Genomic DNA, 18,983 nt, shown 5'->3' with positions numbered 1-18,983 from the left:
AATTCTATGACTTCTATCATGTTCCCCCCTTAGCTGCTTTCAAAACTAATCATTTTAGGGTGCAATCCTATGGGGTTAGGCAGCTACCTCTGAACTCGAAGGCGACCGCCTATCCAATGCAGGGCAGGAGAAGCACGGAGGGGATCATTCCCTCCGCGCTTCTCCTGCCCTGCATTTGCAACTAGATAGCCAATTTTGGCTGTCTAGCCACAGGAAGGTGGAGCAGGAAAGGAGGCTGCTGGACAACACACAGGATGTGTTGTACCAGAATTTCTGCTTTCCCCGTCCTGGAACGCTCTGTTTTGGCCACTCCGCACTCCTCTTCCAAGTGTGGAGCGCAAGGCTGTTCCACGCTGCCCGTGAGGCAGTGAGGAAGCGGGGGGGGAGTTGGTTCTCCGGGAACCGACCTTGGAGCGTGGGTTCTGAGGTTGGTTCCCAGAAACCCACATATTCTATGGCCATCTAGCCGCTGACTAGCGGCCATAGGATTACTCCCTCCATTGCTTTTTTCTTTATGTTTTCCATTGTTATAATATCTTTTCTGAGACGGGGCAACAAGAACTGTATACACTATTCCAGATGTGGCTGCATTGTTATGCTGTAGGAGCATCACACTGCATTAACACTGAATCTCATTTGCCACTTTGCTACCAGTTCACCATATTTGAAGTGTGCTTTGGACTTCACCATCCTGAATAATTTGGCATCATCTGCAAACTTAGCTACCTCACTGCTCATCTCTTAACTTCAGATAATTTATGTATAAATTGAAATACACCAATCCTAATACAGATTCTTGAGGGAATGGGGTACTTCATACTTATTATTTCCATTATGAAACTGGATCTGGTGGAAAAGAAGGGCTAGCAAAAAGTTTTGGAGAACATTCATTTCAGTATTTCCTTACATCTTAGAATGCACATTTTCATACACACACACACACTTTTATCATTGCGTGTGTGTGTGTGTATACACACACATATAATATGTGTATATATCTGATTTTAGCATCATACTTTACATTGTACATACAGATGTTTTTCTGGACTTCAAAATTCCAGTACAGGCAAGCCAAGTCTGTAAATCCATCTCTCAAAGTGCCTTGTACTGGATCAAATAAGAGTTGATAGCAGGTAAAATCCAGTGTGAGGCACAAATCAAGTACAAACTATCAACCTGCAAATAGCACGCGAAAATAAGTACAGATGGAATAATAATACATAACCTTTATATAAACACTTTTAGAGTACTCAAGGTGCTTCCTTTGGGTATAAGTGTATTCATCTAGTTCCTCCCCTTCCCATTGTGTCTGTTATTCCACCACTTCTTGCTATTTGCATCTTACCTCTTTACTTCGCTATTATTGAAACTAACTCCCAGGCCACCTTCCTTCCCTTCGCCCCCAAATCACAGGACTGCAAACTCCCACCCTCATTAATCAAGAATGGTAACTTATTTTACACACTGAAGAACGCCACTGAAACATTTCCCTGAACTGGAAGGAAGGCAAGAGGAAGTGGGGTCTAGTATTATTCTTATTTACTGAGATAGTGGTTTGTATGGCATGCTTTAGGAAACTCGGAAGGCGGGGAGCGTCTCTATTCCCCCCCAGCCCCCCGGTCGTCTCCTCCCCAAGTTTGCTGAAGCATTCCACACAAATCAGTATCACAATAACAGAAAGGCTCCACTCCCTCCTTCTCTCCCATTCAAGGAGGGCCCCATATTTCCCCGCAGCCACTCTCCGCGAAGAAACTCTCCCCCCCCACTCCCCCCCCTTGACTTGTTGAGGGGGCGACGCTCCCTTCAGCTGAGCCCTTAGTACCTGCTCTGACTGACAAAAAGCCTCCCCCAGCCGCGGCCAGCGTGAGGCAGATTCAAACTGGAAGAGATCAAGCCCTCCTCCTCCTCGCCCCCACCCCGCTCTCCTCGCCCCCACAGCTCGAAGATACGCCCGTTTCGCCCTCACGGGCCCCCTTAAATTTGCGGACGACGCGACCGCGGCCCCCTTCCGCGGAGGCTCCGCTCGCCACTCACCCCAGCCGCGCTCCCTGGGCCCGGAATCTCCCTCCCGCCGCGCTCTTCACCGCCTCGCCGCCGCCATGTTAGGATCTGGTGCAGCACGGACTGCGTCAGTGGAGGAGGGGAGGAAGCGGGAAACCTGGAGCGGCGAGTGGCTGGCGAGGGCGGAACGGAGGGGAGCGCGCGTGTGTGTGTGTACGAGAGAGAGAACGTGAGAGAGAATCCGAGGGCCGGGCCAGGCCAGGCCGGGCGGCAAGCCTTCCGCCTCGCCCTTCAGACCGAGACGAGCGGCCGTCTCGGAGGGAAAGCTCTCATCTACGCAACTGGGCCGCTTCCCGCCCCTTTTGGCGCGCGCACCCACTTCTTCTTAAGGCCCGAGAGAGCCCGATGCCTGCTCATGTACCGAATTCCCTCCGCTGAGATGCCCCCGACTCTGTTCCCTCCCTCCTCAGCAGAGGTTCCCTCAAACCCCTGGGATTAAAGTTCCCAGTCATCTGCCCCATTACACGAAGCATCATCGGTACAAGGCACGTTGGGCTACGCGGCTCGTCACCGCCACGGCGGGGCGCCTGTACAACAGGGCTGGGGAGCGTGCGGCCCTCCAGATAACGTCGGCCTGCGGCTCCCATAATCCTTCATCACTGGCTATTGTGGCTAAGACCAGTGGTAGCTGCGGTCCGCCAGCGTCTGGCGGGCCACACGTTCCCCATCCCTGCTTAGACAGCGAGGGAAGGCAAAGAGGGTAGTTTTCAAATACATTATAGTCGCTCCCGTTGGTGAGGCTATCAGATACTCCTTATATTAAGACATTTCTTTTTAAAAAGGGCCTTTGCGTTAGATATAAATGGGCGGAATGATCAGATCGACATATTGTGGGGGGCTGCTGTTTGCCTCTGGATTGAAGGAATGGAAGTCATGTTCTAAAATTACTGACACTGCACTAGTATACATGTTTATTCAGATGAAAGTCCCACTGTGTTCAGTGAGACTAACAGCGCACTCTTATAATAGCTACTCAGAAGTAAAGCCTATTGAGTTCAATGGAACTTGCTCCAAGTAAGTGTGCATAGGACTGCAGCCTAAAGGGTTCATCCCTCAGGCTACAATTCTAAGCAAAGGCGAGTAATCCCACTGGACCCAGTACTACTTTACGGAGTAAACATGCATAGTGCTGTCAGCGATTTTGGTGAGCTTAACCTTTTTATAAAATCACAGCTGGCATTTCTTCTCCCAGAACTGTGTTAAAAGTATATTTAGCTGTTGCCGGTAAGTGCCCAGTAATGAATTAGGCTGCAATCCTACACCTTACCTGGGAGTAAGCCCTATTAAATTCAATGGAACTTACTTCTGACTAGATATGTATAGGATTACACTGTTCGTTTCTTTTTTTCTCCCATAGAGTGTTAAACTTTAATTTGCACTATGTAAATAAACAAATGGGTCTAATTTAGTGGGATTTAATTATTTGCGATCTTGCAAGTATTATCAACAATAACCAATCCCCCCTCCCCTGCACACGTGGAAAAGGGATCCTCACAGCATCTCTGCAAAATTATATCGCTTGTATACCACTCTTAGAGATCCCCAGCTTCCTCACATCCTCGGGAAAGGCAATGCCTAAAAAACCAGTTTAAGTCTATGCTGTAGATACTCCACTAGTATGCGACGTCCTGGGATTGCATTTATTTAAGCAGCTAGCTATTACTTTTCACCCCACCAAAGAGAGGTACCCTAGAAAAATAGGATTCTAAGCATGCATGGCAGAAAGGTCCCACAACTTCAAGACTACAACTCCCAAGAGGCAACGAGATTATAGGTAGAGCATACTGGGAAATGTAGTCCCAGTTTCTTCCACCACCAATCGGAGCCTGTTGTTGCAGGCGGAAGCTGCCGAGCGGATAGTAAGTACTCTCGTATGAATGTATTTAGAAAGCAGCCGGATGTGGACGGGATTGTTAAACGCATGCATCGTTTTATGCATCCTCATCTCCTTTGTAGGTGGGAAGACTTGGGACTGGAGCAAGAGCAGAGGTGACGATCACTCACCATGTGCGTTCAAAGGAGGAGCCCGGCAACGTAGGTGGTGAGTGGCGCCTGCTTTGCCAATAGGCAGCGTGGTCGGATGGTCTGTAAGTCACCCCTGCCTGCGCTGGACGTGCTCCTGGGAAAGGGACAGGCGAATACTTCTCAGACCCAAGGGAGGGGAGGATTCAGGCTGTTTAATGGGGCGGTCAGGCAGTTGCTGGTCTTCATGGCTGCAGAGATGCCACGGTAAGATATGTTGTTGTTGTTCAGTCGTTAAGTCGTGTCCGACTCTTCGTGACCCCATGGACCATAGCACGCCAGGCCTTCCTGTCCTGCGCTCTCTCCCGGAGCGTGCTCAAGTTCATATTCATTGCATCGGTGATGCTATCTAGCCATCTCATCCTCTGCCGTCCCCTTCTCCTTTTGCCTTCAGTCTTTCCCAGCATCAGGGTCTTTTCCAGGGAGTTTTCTCTTCGCATTAGGTGGCCAAAATATTTGAGCTTCAGCTTCAGTATCTGTCCTTCCAGTGAGCAGTCAGGGTTGATTTCCTTTAGGATGGACTGATTTGACCTCCTTGCAGTCCAGGGGACTCGTAAGAATCTTCTCCAGCACCACAGTTCGAAAGCATCAATTTTTTGGTGCTCAGCCTTCCTTATAGTTCAGCTCTCACAGCCATACATTACTACTGGGAAAACCATAGCTTTGCTTATATGGACCTTTGTCGGCAAGGTGGTGTCTCTGCTTCTTACTATGCTGTCTAGGTTTGCCATAGCTTTCCTCCCAAGGAGCAAGCGTCTTTTAATTTCATGGCTACAGTCACCGTCTGCGGTGATCTTGGAGCCCAAGCAAATAAAATCTGTCACTGCTTCCCTTTCTTCCCCTTCTATATGCCAGGAAGTGATGGGGCCAGATGCCATGATCTGAGTTTTTTTAATGTTGAGTTTCAAACCAGCTTTTGCACTCTCCACTTTCACCCTCAACAAGAGGCTCTTTCGATCCTCTTTGCTTTCTGCCATTAGGGTGGTATCGTCTGCGTATCTGAGGTTGTTGATAATTCTCCTGGCAATCTTAATTCCGACCTGTGATTCATCCAACCCGGCGTATCTCATGATGTACTCTGCAAATAAGTTAAATAAGCAGGGCGACAATATGGGTACTCCTTTCCCAATTTTGAACCACTCAGTTGTTCCATGTCTGGTTCTTACTGTTGCTTCTTGACCCTCGCACAGGTTTCTCAGGAGACAGGTAAGGTGGTCTGGTACTCCCATCTCTTTCAGAATTTGCCAGAGTTTGTTGTGATCCACACAATCAAAGGCTTTAGCGTAGTCAATGAAGCAGAAATAGAAGTTTTTCTGGAATTCTCTTGCTTTCTCCATGATCCAGCGAATGTTGGCGATTTGATCTCTAGTTCCTCTGCCTCTTCGAAACCCAGCTTGTACTTCCGGTAGTTCTCGGTTCACATACTGCTGAAGCCTAGCATGTAGGATTTTGAGCATAACCTTGCTAGCATGTGAAATGAGTGCAATTGTGTGGTAGTTTGAACACTACATTGTGTGTTCAAACACACACATTGCCCTTCTTTGGATTGGGATGTAAACTGACCTTTTCCAGTCTTGTGGCCACTGCTGAGTGTTCCAAATGTGTTGGCATAATGAGTGCAGCACTTTAACAGCATAATCTTTTAGGATTTTAAATAGCTCAGCTGGAATACTGTCATCTCCGCTAGCTTTGTTGTTAGTAATGCTTCCTAAGGCCCACTTGACTTCACTCTCGAGGATGTCCTGCTCAAGTTCAGTGACCGCACTATCATGGCTATCAGGGACATTATGATCTTTCCTGTATAGTAATTCTGTGTATTCTTTCCACCTCTTCTTAATCTCATCTGCTTCTGTTAGGTCCCTGCCTTCTTTGTCCTTTATTATGCCCGTCTTTGCACAAAATGTTCCCTTGATATCTCCGATTTTCTTGAAAAGATCTCTAGTCTTTCCCATTCTGTTGTTTTCCTCGATTTCTTTGCATTGTTCATTTAAGAAGGCCTTCTTGTCTCTCCTTGCTATTCTCTGGAACTCTGCATTCAGTTGGATATATCTTCCCCTTTCTCCTTTGCTTTCCGCTTCCCTTCTTTCCTCAGCGACTTGTAAAGCCTCATCAGACAGCCACTTTGCTTTCTTGCATTTCTTTTTCTTTGGGATAGATTTCGTTGCTGCCTCCTGAACAATGTTACGGACCTCCGTCCATAGTTCCTCAGGCACTCTGTCTATCAGGTCTAATCCCTTAAATCTATTCCTCACCTCCACTGTATATTCATAAGGGATATGATTCAGGTCACACCCAAATGGTTTAGTGGTTTTCCCTATGTTCTTCAATTCAAGCCGAAATTTTGCAAGAAGCAGCTCATGATCTGAGCCACAGTCAGCTCCAGGCCTTGCTTTTACTGACTGCATACAGCTTCTCCATCTTTGATTATGCACTTTGCAGCCAATCTGATTTCAATTTTGACCATCTGGTGATGTCCATGTGTAGAGTCACCTCTTGTGCTGTAGGAAAAGAGTGTTTGCTATGTTCAGCATGTTCTCTTGACAAAACTCTATTAGCCTTTGTCCTGCTTCATTCTGTACACCAAGGCCATGCTTGCCTGTTATCCCGGTGATTTCTTGACTTCCTACTTTAGCATTCCAATCCCCTATGATGAAGAGGACATCTTTTTTTGTGTTAGTTCTAGAAGGTGTTGTAGGTCTTCATAGAACCGATCAACCTCAGCTCCTTCAGCATCAGTGGTTGGGGCATAGACTTGAATTACCGTGATGTTGAATGGTTTGCCTTGGATTCGTATTGAGATCATTCTATCATTTTTGAGATTGTACCCCAGTACTGCTTTTCCCACCCTTTTGTTGACTATGAGTGCTACTCCATTTCTTCTAAGGGATTCTTGCCCAGAGTAGTAGATATGGTGGTCACCTGAATTAAATTCGCCCATGCCTGTCCATTTTAGTTCGCTGATTCCCAAGATGTCGATGTTCAGTCTTGCCATCTCATGTTTGACCACCTCCAGCTTACCTTGATTCATTGATCTGACATTCCAGGTTCCTAAACAATATTGTTCTTTACAGCATCAGATTTTCTTTTCACCACCAGACACATCCACAGCTGAGTGTCCTTTCGGCTTTGGCCCAGCCGCTTCACTCTTTCTGGCGCTACTTGGAAATACCCTCTGCTCTTCCCCAGTAGTATATTGGACACCTTCCGACCTGAGGGGCTCATCTTCCGGCATCATCTCTTTTAGCCTTGTGTTATGTTCCATGGGGTTTTCTTGGCAAGTATACTGGAGTGGGTTGCCGTTTTCTTCTCCAGTGGACCACATTTTGTCAGAACTCTCCGCCATGACCTGTTTGGGTGGCCCTGCACAGCATAGCTTATGGCTTCACTGAGTTACGCAAGCCCCTTCGCCACAACAAGGCAGTGATCCATGAAGGGGATGGTAAGATATACCGACATTAAAGAGAGCTGGGCTCACTTCCTCCCTCTGTCCTAAGGACGTGAACATCATGGATGGTCTTGTTCTGACAGGGCTTCTATAGACGGTGGAGGTTTTCGTTTATTTTTTTTAAGGAGCCTTCACATTCTTTTTATAGAATATGAGTAGATTTTCATGACTATCTAAAACGTGTTTGTTTCTTTCTTTTAAAGACGCATTTTAATGATATTGAGTGTGTTGGATCTAAAGCCATCTTACTTGGTATTTCCCTCTTAGAACTTGAAGTTGGGAAGGAGATATACCGGCCTTCCCCAACCTCGTGCCCTCCAAATGTTTCGGACTTCAACTCTCATCCACCCCAGCCAACATGGCCAATGGTTAGGAATCCTGGGTATTGTACTCCAAAACATCTGGAGGGTACCAGCTTGGGGAAGACTGAGCTACACTGCCTTCACACTGTGATTCCCTCTGAACAGTTGTTGGAAGAGTAAAAATAATACATACTCTGAAATAAAACTGAAACTAAAATAATAAAATATAACCCACACAACTCTGAATCAGTTTTTAGGAGGACAAAAAACATTTTTAGCCACAGGACTTTCCCCCATTAAATTACAAATTCCTATTTTAAGTCAAGAAGGCACGCACTTGAGATTTCTAAGATCAGTAACATATCTGAAATAGGGAGTACTAGTCCTCAAATAACTTTTGTTACTCTTCAGTTGACTTTCTCTGAAGGATGGTATAAGTCTGTAACCTATTACAGCCTTCCTCAGTCTAGTGACCTTTGGATGTATTGAAGTGCAACTCCTATAATCTCTTTTGCCTCCTGAGCAGGGAATACAAGAAAGTTGCACCCAGCCTTTGACTGTGTGTGTCACTTCATAGCTTTTAATACAAGGCAAATCTATGCCATAGAATGAAGAAAGAGAGTAAGATACAATCCTCTTTATTATTATACACTGGCTCCCTTAACTGGGAAAACGTAGCACACTTTGGACAATACAGACCAGTTTGGATGCAGTGTTTCAATTAATGGACCATTTCTGTGCACAAATAAAACATTACATCAGAATGCCCGCTTATGTGTAATTCGCATGTTCAAATTGGCTTGTTCACCTGACAGTTTTCCCCTGCATGTAGTTATTTTGATGTCAGAATGACAGCCAAATAATCTGAGACTTACAGTGCAATCTTATGCATGTTTACCCAGAAGTAAGTCCCACTCTTTTCGATAGTGCTTCCCAAGTAACGAGGTATAGGATTGGAAGTTTAGGCTGCAATCCTACACCCGCTTACTTGGGACTAAGCCCCAAAGAACTAGCAATGGTATTTACTTTTCAGTTACATATAGGATTGCACTGTTAGAAAGCAATGGAGTTATATATGGACTTCAAATCTGTAGATGTCTCTATTGGAGTACAATACGGAGCAGAGAAATGCCATCATGTCCTTCACCCCCATCTGTAGAGCACACACAACCCTGTTTTCATACAGACAGCTACAATGGGAGCAAGTGGGGGTAAACCAAGCTTTTCACGTGAGGCCCTCCCTTTCCTTACATTGCAGCAGTGGTGCTAGTTGTTTGAATGAAAGACTGTGATGCAAGGATGCAGTTTGGGAGGAGGCTGGCATATAGAAAGGAAGAGTGAGTGAGGAGGAGGAGAAGGAGCAGAGACTGCTGTGGAACTGGCTTTCCTACTTTTTCATATCCTGGCTACCAAACCTAACTGTGAAGAACTTCATGAAGCCCTTCCTTGGGCTGAAGGCTTTATTCATTCTCTTCCCTCTGCCCCACTGTCAGTTACCCGGGAGTGAAGTGGGGAGCCTAACCAACAGGAGCATGAAGACAGTGAACTCTTAGCATTGTTAATGTATACATTAGCACTGTGTAACTGCAGGAGATGGGTCAGTGAGATCGCTAGTCCTGAGAATGTATACTTATTCTGGGCATATGTGCACGCCCATGGGGGCTTTGGAGAGGCTGATATTTCTTTATTTTTTTAAGCATGGGTTGGCTCCTAAGGTCCAAAACTATCGTTCTGTTTTCCAACAGTGACTCATTCATCTGTGTATCACAGGTGTAAGTACTATAGTTGCTCATGTGCATACTAGATTTTTCTTTTGAGATTATAAGTTTTTTTGTTAATTTAAGGAAATCATGAAATCAACATTTTCCCTATATGGGTTATATTTATAGTATTAAGGACTACAGTTACAGTTAATCGTGTAAGCTCTGCAGAAATACTCAGTTGAACTGCTTGTTCCTGGCATCTCCAGGTAGGGCTGGAAAGCCCCTGCCTGAAACCCTGGAGCGCCTCTGCCAGTCAGTGTCAACAGTACTAGGCTAGATGTACCCATGGTCTGACTCAGTAGACGGCAGCTTCCTATGTTTTCTTTGGGCCATAGATGTGTTACAACTGACAGATATAGGGAGGCAGGCCAGTCAAAGTTTTGTGAGTTAATAGCTTTTGTGGACTTATTTGGACTAATTGTTTTAAATTGATGCTGTTACAAATACTTCAGAATTCCTTTCTACTTCACACAGGAACTTCAAAGAATACAGGAAAAGCAAGCATTTATATATCTAAATGCTGTACTTTTTTGCTAACACATGGTTTGCTGATTATCAGAAGTAAAGGACGAAAACTTCATTCTGGAGACATTTAAAAGAAGGCCATAAAAGTGACAAAAATGCTTTGCTTAAAACGTTTTTATCCGTTTGCGCTGAGGTGTTGCCAGTGTCGAACTTTGAGCAGTGACCCCTTGTTGAGCCAGTTGAATAACTGCACAAATGAAGATCAAGTGTTCGATCTTATTGGAAAGAGCAAAACCAAACTCTCTGAAAAACATGTGGGAAGTGCAATTAATATACTTTGGCAGTTTCAAAAGAAGAAGAACAATTTCCTGAGAAATATTGATTATGTAAAAAATCACTCACAGTTTCTTATACTTCGCATCTTAGCAGAAAACAAGATTGAATATATAGATAATGAAGCATTAATGGACATGCTATACAATATACTCAGGTAAGCAGTGTGAGCCTTTAATGTAATGGGATCAAGTTTATTAATCTGCACTTTTAAAAAGTAGAAGTTCTTTTCTTTTTATTAAAAATAAACACCCGACATCCTGTTTGCTGCACAAGTACAGCTCACTGGTTTGACATCTGTTAAGATGTGCTCATGGGCTACTGCTTATAATTATTTTTAAGTATGATCTAGGAATGAATCTCAATACCTGTGTTTGATCTTATAAAAGCTGATGAGATCACTGTCAAGTTACAGCAGATGTTTGTAAAACTTGGTGTTGTTTACCTTGCAAAAGGCAAAGGTAGAGAGGGAAACAGGGTTTGAGCCAACCCTCGCATAAGTGGAAGTCCACTCGCGTAATGCGACTTCTGCTCACATGACAGAATTTTCCCATCCTCTCCTCCCCTTTGCAGCCCCCACCACATCCACCCCAAATTTGTTCTGGAGGGTCCTGCAACCCTCCTACTGGTGGAACAACAAAATTGAATACAACTCTGAACCTTCACAGGGGTAATCAAGCCAAAGCAAAGATTACTGCTGAAGCACCAACATCAAAGCTCCAGCTGTTCCCTATGCTTCTGCCCCAAATGTATAGAACAGGGTTAGTCAACTTTGGGAGGTCCAGGAGCCATTTTCACTCCCCAGAACCTTGCCCCCAGTGGGCTGCATTCTCCCCACCCCCAGGTGCCCAAACAGAAAAAGTTAACAAAATTTAATGGCATCTGTAGCCACGATGGCGCACCCAAGAGTCAAAATTAGCTTGCAAGAGCTAATTTTGAGCCTTCGGGCACTCCATAGCCACTACAGACACCATTTTGGGGAAGAGATTTTTTTTTTTTTTTACTGAATTGGGGGGCAGCACTTGCCACATGTGGCCCATGGGCCATGTGTTACCAACCCCTGATACAGAACAATGGGAAGCAACATTAGTACAGAAAGGAAAGACAAGAGTTTCGATGGTTGATTGTAAACCAATACAATTACACATTCTTAAGCGTGGTTACAATAAGGTTGGGGATTTAAGGGATTAAGTCAAAGCCCTTGAAACAAAAATGGATATTGAAGAAAAAGAGAGGCACCATGTACAGTTCCAGGCACTGATCCATGAGTAGTTGCGAAAGATACCCCAAAACCCATAAGGGAAGTGTTCAGTAGGTACAAAATATACACTAGCAGCTTGCTGTTTGTGCCAAGTTTCTGATTCTATAGTTTCTCTTCACTCCCTGTCGAGTAGGTTAAAATAGCTATGCAGAGCTGTTTGACTTGTCTTCTGGTCTTTTTGAAGGTTCAGAGTTGAAGCCCATGATTCATTAGTAGAAGAGCTGGTCATGGAAGGCTGGAAAAGATTAGATGGGCAAGTACACTTAGTTCTTTCTCATATACATTGAAAATTTAGTAGCTCATGTTAATAAAAGCTCTCACAAGATTAGTACTGGCAACAATATTTTTAAAGAATCGTAAACTGCTTTCTCTCCCTTTTCAAAGACCTATACAGTCAGGAGTCTGATGTTGTGGGTCAAGTTAAATTCGCACTGAGGACCATTGTACTAAAAAGGGGGGCTACAGATTGAAGAATGTACCAGTTCAGTTGTTGCTTCAGGATAGATTTTGAATTGTAAATTTAAGCTGCAATTGTATAGTCATTGAAACCTGGAAAAGAGCCACAGGATATGCAGCTCATGGTTTGTTCTCCAGGTTTGGCAGATTGCTCTTACAGAGAAATTGACACATCATAGTAGATTAATTAGAGGTGTTAAGAAACAAGATGTATCCTTTGAACATAACTCTGGTTTATATTGTGTGTAAATAAGGGATTTTCTGGGCAGAGTTCATCAGTTGCTCACACTTTCTTCTAAACGGATAACATTTTAGCTTCCTGGAATGGGGGAGAGACCTAAAAAAGTAAAGAATTGTAATGGATAGAGATCATAGAATTATAGAATAGTAGGGTTGGAAAGGGCCTACAAGGCCATCAAGTCCAACCCCCTGCTCAATGCAGGAATCCAAGTCAAAGCATCCCTGACAGAGGCTGTCCAGCCTCGTCTTGAACGCCTCCAGTGTGGGAGAGCCCACCACCTCCCTAGGTAATTGGTTCCATGGTCGTATTGCTCTAACAGTCAGGAAGTTTTTCCTGATGTACAGCTGGAATCTGGTTTCTGGTAACTTGAGCCCGTTATTCCGTGTCCTGCCCTCTGGGATGATCGAGAAGAGATCCTGGCCTTCCTCTCTGTGACAACCTTTCAAGGACTAGAAGAGCGCTATCATATCTCCCCTCAGTCTTCTCTTCTCAAGGCTAAACATGCCCAGTTCTTTCAGTCTCTCCTCATAGGGCTTTGTTTCCAGTCCCCTGATCATCTTTGTTGCCCTCCTCTGAACCCTTTCCAGCTTGTCTGCATCCTTCTTAAAGTGTGGTGCCCAGAACTGGACACAGTACTCCAGATGAGGCCTAACCAGTGCTGAGTAGAGGGGAACTAGTACTTCCTGGGATTTGGAAGCGATGCTTCTATGAATGCAGCCCAAAATAGCATTGGCCTTTTTTGCAGCCACATCACATTGTTGGCTCATATTCAGCTTGTGATCAACAACAATTCCAAGATCCTTCTCACTTGTAGTGTTGTTGAGCCACATATCTCCCATCTTGTAACTGTTCATTTGGTTTCTTTTTCCTAGGTGCAGAACTTGGCATTTATCCCTATTAAATGTCTTTCTGTTGTTTTCTGCCCAGCGCTCCAGTCTATCCAGATCATTTTGAATTTTGTTTCTGTCTTCCAAAGTATTAGCTAGCCTGTCCAATTTTGTGTCATTTGCAGATTTGATCAGCATTCCCTGCACCTCCTCCTCCAAGTCATTCATAAACATGTTGAAGAGCACTGGGCCCAGGACTGAGCCCTGCGGTACCCCGCTCGTTACCTCTCCCCAGTTTGAGAAGGTCCCATTGATAAGCACTCTTTGAGTCCGATTCTGTAGCCACCTGTGGATCCACCGGATCGTTGTTTCATCTAGCCCACTTTGAGCTAGCTTGCTCATCAGGATATGATGGGGCACTTTGTTGAAAGCTTTGCTGAAGTCGAGGTATATGATGTCTACAGCATTTCCACAGTCCACAAGGGAGGTTACTTGATAAAAAAATGAGATCAGATTCATCTGGCAGGATTTGTTCTTGACAAATCCATGTTGGCTTCGAGTAATAACTGCATTGTTTTCAAGGTGCTTCCAGATAGATTGCTTTATCATCTGCTCCATCCCAGGGGTTGATGTCAGACTGCCTGTTCTGTAGTTCCCAGGTTCCTCCTTTTTACCCTTTTTGAAGATAGGGACAACATTAGCCCTCCTCCAGTCATCTGGCACTTCAGCCGTCCTCCATGATTGCTCAAAGATAATAGACAGCAGTTCTGAGAGTTCTTCTGCCAGTTCCTTTATTACTCTAGGATGCAGTTCATCTGGCCCTGGAGATTTGAACATGTTCAAAGTAATTAGGTGTTCCTTGACCATATGCGTATCAATCTCAAGTTGCAATCCTGCCCCTTCAGCCTGTACTTCACCTTTCCCAGGGCGGTCATAGACCCTCTTTTGGGAAAAGACTGAGCCAAAGTAGGAATTGAGAACTTCTGCCTTTTCTTTGTCATCTGTTATCATTTTGCCATCCTTCTTTAATAGCTGAACCACCACTTCTTTCCTCTGTCTTTTACTCTGAACATAGCAGAAGAAAGCCTTTTTGTTGCTTTTAGCATCCCTCTCTAACCTCAGCTGGTTCTCAGCTTTAGCCTTCCTGACCCCATCCTTGCAATTCTGTGCTACCTGCCTGTACTCTTCCTTTGTGGCTTATCCTTCCTTCCACTTCCTATATGTGTCCCTTTTTGTTTTCAGGTCATCCCTAAGCTTTTGGTGAAGCCACATTGGCTTCTTCTGTTGTCTTCCACCTTTTCTTCTTGTTGGAATTGTTTGTAATTGTGCCTTGAGAATTTCCTTTTTTTTAAATTCCCACCCATCTTGGACTCCTTTTTTCATTAGAGTCGCTTGCCATGGGACCTTACTGATCATTGTTCTGAGTTTATGAAAATCAGCTTTCCTAAAATCCAGGGTACGCGTTTGACTACACTCAGCTTTTGCTTCCCTTGGTACCAAGAACTGAAGTATAACATGGTCGCTTTCCCCCAGAGTTCCTGTAACTTCTCCTTTATCCACGAAGTCATCTCTGTTGGTTAGGATCAAGTCAAGGATAGCCGATCCTCTAGTTCCTTCCTCTACTTTCTGTAGGAGTAAGTTATCCACCAGTGTGGTCAGGAATTTCCTGGAGGGGCCATGTTTTGCAGAATTTGTCTCCCAACAAATATCGGGAAAATTGAAGTCCCCCATTACTACTACATCATGATTCCTTGAAACATTGGCTATTTGCTTTTCAAAAGTTGCATCCTCATCTTCTCCTTGATTGGGATTCCAACCACCATGTTCGTTTTATTCTTTGCTCCATTTATTTTGATCCAGATGCTCTCGATGGGGCTACCAAGCTCATCCTCCTGTATTTCTGTGCAGAGATATGTATTTTTCACATATAGTGCAACCCCACCACCCTTTCGTTCCTCCTGTTCTTTTTGAACAAGTTATATCCTTCACTTGCTGTATTCCAGTCATGAGAGTCATCCCACCAAGTCTCAGTTACACCTATCAAGTCACAATTTCCCTCTTGTATTAAGAGTTCAAGTTCATTCTGTTTGTTTCCCATACTCTGGGCATTGGTATATAGACATCGAAGACCATGTGCTTCATAGTCTGGCTTTCTTCCTGCATGTGTCTGAAGACTATTATTGGGCGCTTTTAGAGCTGTTCTCTCCATTGCGGTGCATGAGCCTTCGTCCATTGTTACCCCCAACTTTACATCTCCCTTCCCCATTGGATTCAGTTTAAAGCCCTCCTGATGAAGTTCTTCATGCTGTGGCCAAACACTTTCTTCCCAGTCTTTGTGAGGTGCAACCTGTCCCTTGCCAACAGCCCATCTTCCAGGAAGTATAGCCCATGGTCTCAGAATCCAAATCTCTCGTGCCGGCACCACCTTCATAGCCAGTCATTCACCCGGAGTATTTTTCTTTCCCTTTCTATCCCTCTTCTAACTACTGGAAGGATGGATGAGAAAACTATCTGGGCCCCAAAGTTCTTGAGTTTCCTTCCCAAAGCTTCAAAGTCTGACGTGATTTCTTTGTAGCTCCACTTAGCGGTATCATTTGTTCCCACATGGATGAGAAGAAAGGGATACCTGTCAGTGGGCTTTATGAGTGCAGGCAACCTTTCAGTCCGTCCTCCCGGGAGACAACATACCTGGCAAGTCCACAAGTCTTCGCAACGTACCTGAGTTTTGATCCCACACAGCAAGGAGTCTCCCACTACTACTACTCTTCTCTTCTTGTAGCTGTAGTCCTGGGTTTCATCGCCTCTTCTTGACTGACCTTCAGCCTCTTGCTCACTCTCATGTAGGTTCCCCTGTGATTCTTCCTCTGCAGGCTGTCCTCCAGTCTCATCCACAAGTACCTGGAATCGGTTCCACAGCTCCACTGCTTCCACTGGTGCAGAGTGGCGTCTAGTTTTTCTTCTCCTAACTGTCACCCTTTTCCAAGGAGTATCCTCTACTCCATTTTTCTTCACCTCAGCATTTCCTACTGCCTCATCTTGCTGTTGCTCTTCAAGCTTCTGGTCTTCCCTTTGCTGCTGTACTTCCCCCATTCTGTCCAAGAACTCTTCGTGTTCTCTTATTCCCCGGAAGGTCGACAGTCGCCACTCCAGTCCTCTTACTTTTTCTTCCAGCAGCGTGATCAACTTGCACTTGTTGCAGGTGTAGGCCATGTTGTTCTCAGGCAAGAAAACAAACATTGCACACACCTTGCAGGTCACCACCACTGGAGAGTCTTGTCCTTCCATAGCCTCTTTTCCCTTTTTGTATCTAGCTTTCTGATTGTTCTAGAGTAGCCTGTGCCTGTTCCTCTACTCACTAGAGGTTAAAAGCAGAGTCCCACTGGTGTGGAAGTGTGTGTTACAAGAAAAATAATTTAAAAAAAATGTTAGGGGCCTTCCCCTTGACCTCCCCTGCTGAACTCCCCTGTCCAACTCCTGTTTGCTCCCCCTGTTTGTTCACTCTGGTCTCTCACTCTCTGAGAGCTTGCTTGCCTCTGTAGTCCCTGGACTACAGCTTCCTCTGCTCTGCTTAACTGGGAGGCGGGAAACAGACTGAAGCTTCCTGCCCACTCAGCTGCTGGGAGTACTCCGGCCACACACACCCAATTCAGTTGGAGCTCTCAGGAGCACCTGGTGAGCTCACAGCCACTCAGAAGGATAAAGGACAGCCCGCTGGGCTTCCTGCAGCCCACTTACCTCTTTGCCTCTGTCTCCTTTGTGTTTTCTACCACTGCAACTCCCCTGGTCAACTCCTGTTTGCTCCCCCTGTTCGCTCTCTCTGGGAGCTTGCTTGCTTCTGTAGTCCCTGGACCAGCTAGAGCAGCTTCCTCTGCTCTGCTCAGCTGGGAGGCAGGAAACAGACTGGATAACTTGGTTTTAAAACAGTTTATAGCAAGCTCCATAACATTTATTATGGACCGCCTGGAGGGCTTGGGCATTGGAGACACTGTATTACGGTGGTTCTGGTCCTTCCTCTCTGGCAGGTACCAGAGCGTAGCACTGGGAGAGGAGGTTTTGGACCTGTGGCTGCTCAATTGTGGGGTGCCACAGGGTTCCATCCTCTCCCCGATGCTATTTAACATCTATGTGAAGCCGCTAGGGGCTATCATCAGGACGTTTGGGGTGTGGTGTCATCAATATGCTGATGACATGCAGCTCTACCTCTTGTTTAAATCTTCACCAAAGTTGGCTGTAGAATCCCTGTCCAAATATCTAGAGATGGTGAGTGGCTGGATGGGGAGGAAGAAGATGAAGCTGAACCCTGACAAGACCGAGGTACTTTTGGTGGGAGACAAGAGAAGGTTGGGGGATGTTGACCTGGTGTTGAATGGGTTACAGCTACCTTTGAAAGACCAGGTCTGCAGCCTGTGGGTCATTTTAGACTCCCAGCTGTCCATGGAGCCTCAGGTGACAGCTGTGAGCCAGACAGCGCTGTACCAACTCCATCTGATACGGCAGCTGCGCCCCTACCTTCCTGACTGTCTGCTCCCATCGGTAGTACATGCCCTGGACATCTCTCATCTGTTGTTTGTTGTTTATTCGCTCAGTCGCTTCAGACTCTTCGTGACTTCATGGACCAGCCCACGCCAGAGCTTCCTGTCGGCCGTTGCCACCCTCAGCTCCCCCAAGGTCGAGTCCGTCACCTCCAGAATATCATCCATCCATCTTGCCCTTGGTCAGCCCCTCTTTCTTTTGCCTTCCATTTTCCCTAGCATCAGCATCTTCTCCAGGGTATCCTGTCTTCTCATTCTGTGGCCAAAGTACTTCAGTTTTGCCTTTAATATCATTCCCTTAAGTGAGCAGTCTGGCTTTATTTCCTGGAGTATGGACTGGTTTGATCTTCTTGCAGTCCAAGGCACTCTCAGAATTTTCCTCCAACACCACAGTTCAAAAGCATCTATCTTCCTTCGCTCAGCCTTCCTTATGGTCCAGCTCTCGCAGCCATAAGTTACTACGGGGAATACCATTGCTTGAACTATGCGGACCTTTGTTGTCAGTGTGATGTCTCTGCTCTTAACTATTTTATCAAGATTTGTCATCGCTGTCCTCCCAAGAAGTAAACGTCTTCTGATTTCCTGGCTGCAGTCAGCGTCTGCAGTAACCTTTGCGCCTAGAAAGACAAAGTCTGTCACTGCCTCCACGTTTTCTCCCTCTATTCGCCAGTTATCAATCAAGCTGGTTGCCACAATCTTGGTTTTTTTGAGGTTTAACTGCAACCCAGCTTTTGCACTTTCTTCTTTCACCTTCGTCATAAGGTTCCTCAGCGCCTCCTCGCTTTCAGCCATCAAAGTGGTATCATCTGCATATCTGAGATCGTTAATGTTTCTCCCAGAGATTTTAACTCCAGCCTCGGATTCACCAAGCCCAGCACGTCACATGATGTATTCTGCGTACAGGCTGAATAGGTAGGGTGAGAGTACACAACCCTGCCTTACTCCTTTCCCAATCTTAAACCAGTCCGTTGTTCTGTGGTCTGTTCTTACCGTTGCTACTTGGTCGTTATACAGATTCCTCAGGAGGCAGATAAGATGATTTGGTATCCCCATCCCACCAAGAACTTGCCACAGTTTGTTATGATCCGCATAGTCAAAGGCTTTAGAGTAGTCAATAAAACAGAAATAGATGTTTCCCGCCTCCCAGATGAGACAGAGTAGAGCAAGCTGCTCCAGCTGGTCCAGGGACTACAGAAGCAAGCAAGCTCCCAGAGAGCGAGCGACCAGAGCAAGCGAACAGGGGGAGCAAACAGGAGTTGGCCAGGGGAGTTGCAG

General features: G+C 45.6%; 2 protein-coding genes across 7 annotated transcripts in view; one reads left to right on the top strand and one right to left on the bottom strand.

The window, feature by feature from the left end:
• The window catches only part of PPIG (peptidylprolyl isomerase G), a 30,153-nt gene extending 28,027 nt beyond the window's left edge, over positions 1–2,126 (bottom strand). For 2 of the 4 annotated variants that reach the window (XM_084812370.1, XM_084812381.1), the window contains exons 1-2: positions 2,035–2,126; positions 1,033–1,176 (exon numbers count right to left, since the gene is read on the bottom strand). The gene's annotated coding sequence lies outside the window, so the exon portion shown is untranslated. The remainder of the gene's footprint in view (positions 1–1,032; positions 1,177–2,034) is intronic. The other 2 variants (XM_084812362.1, XM_084812353.1) reach the window with 1 other exon arrangement.
• Positions 2,127–3,882: 1,756 nt separating this feature from the next.
• The window catches only part of FASTKD1 (FAST kinase domains 1), a 54,409-nt gene continuing 39,308 nt past the window's right edge, over positions 3,883–18,983 (top strand). Inside the window, exons 1-4 of one of the 3 annotated variants that reach the window (XM_084812288.1) lie at positions 3,883–3,920; positions 4,018–4,102; positions 10,068–10,548; positions 11,837–11,905. In XM_084812288.1, the coding sequence (XP_084668414.1) occupies positions 10,214–10,548; positions 11,837–11,905 (404 nt within the window). In that variant the 5' untranslated portion in view covers positions 3,883–3,920; positions 4,018–4,102; positions 10,068–10,213. The other 2 variants (XR_014784640.1, XM_084812299.1) reach the window with 2 other exon arrangements.

This window comes from Heloderma suspectum, chromosome 1 (genome assembly GCF_057233095.1).
Source record: "Heloderma suspectum isolate Gila_16-S chromosome 1, 16-S_ref, whole genome shotgun sequence".
In the NCBI taxonomy this organism is placed as follows: domain Eukaryota; kingdom Metazoa; phylum Chordata; class Lepidosauria; order Squamata; family Helodermatidae; genus Heloderma; species Heloderma suspectum.
This window is presented reverse-complemented; position numbering and strand designations above follow the sequence as displayed.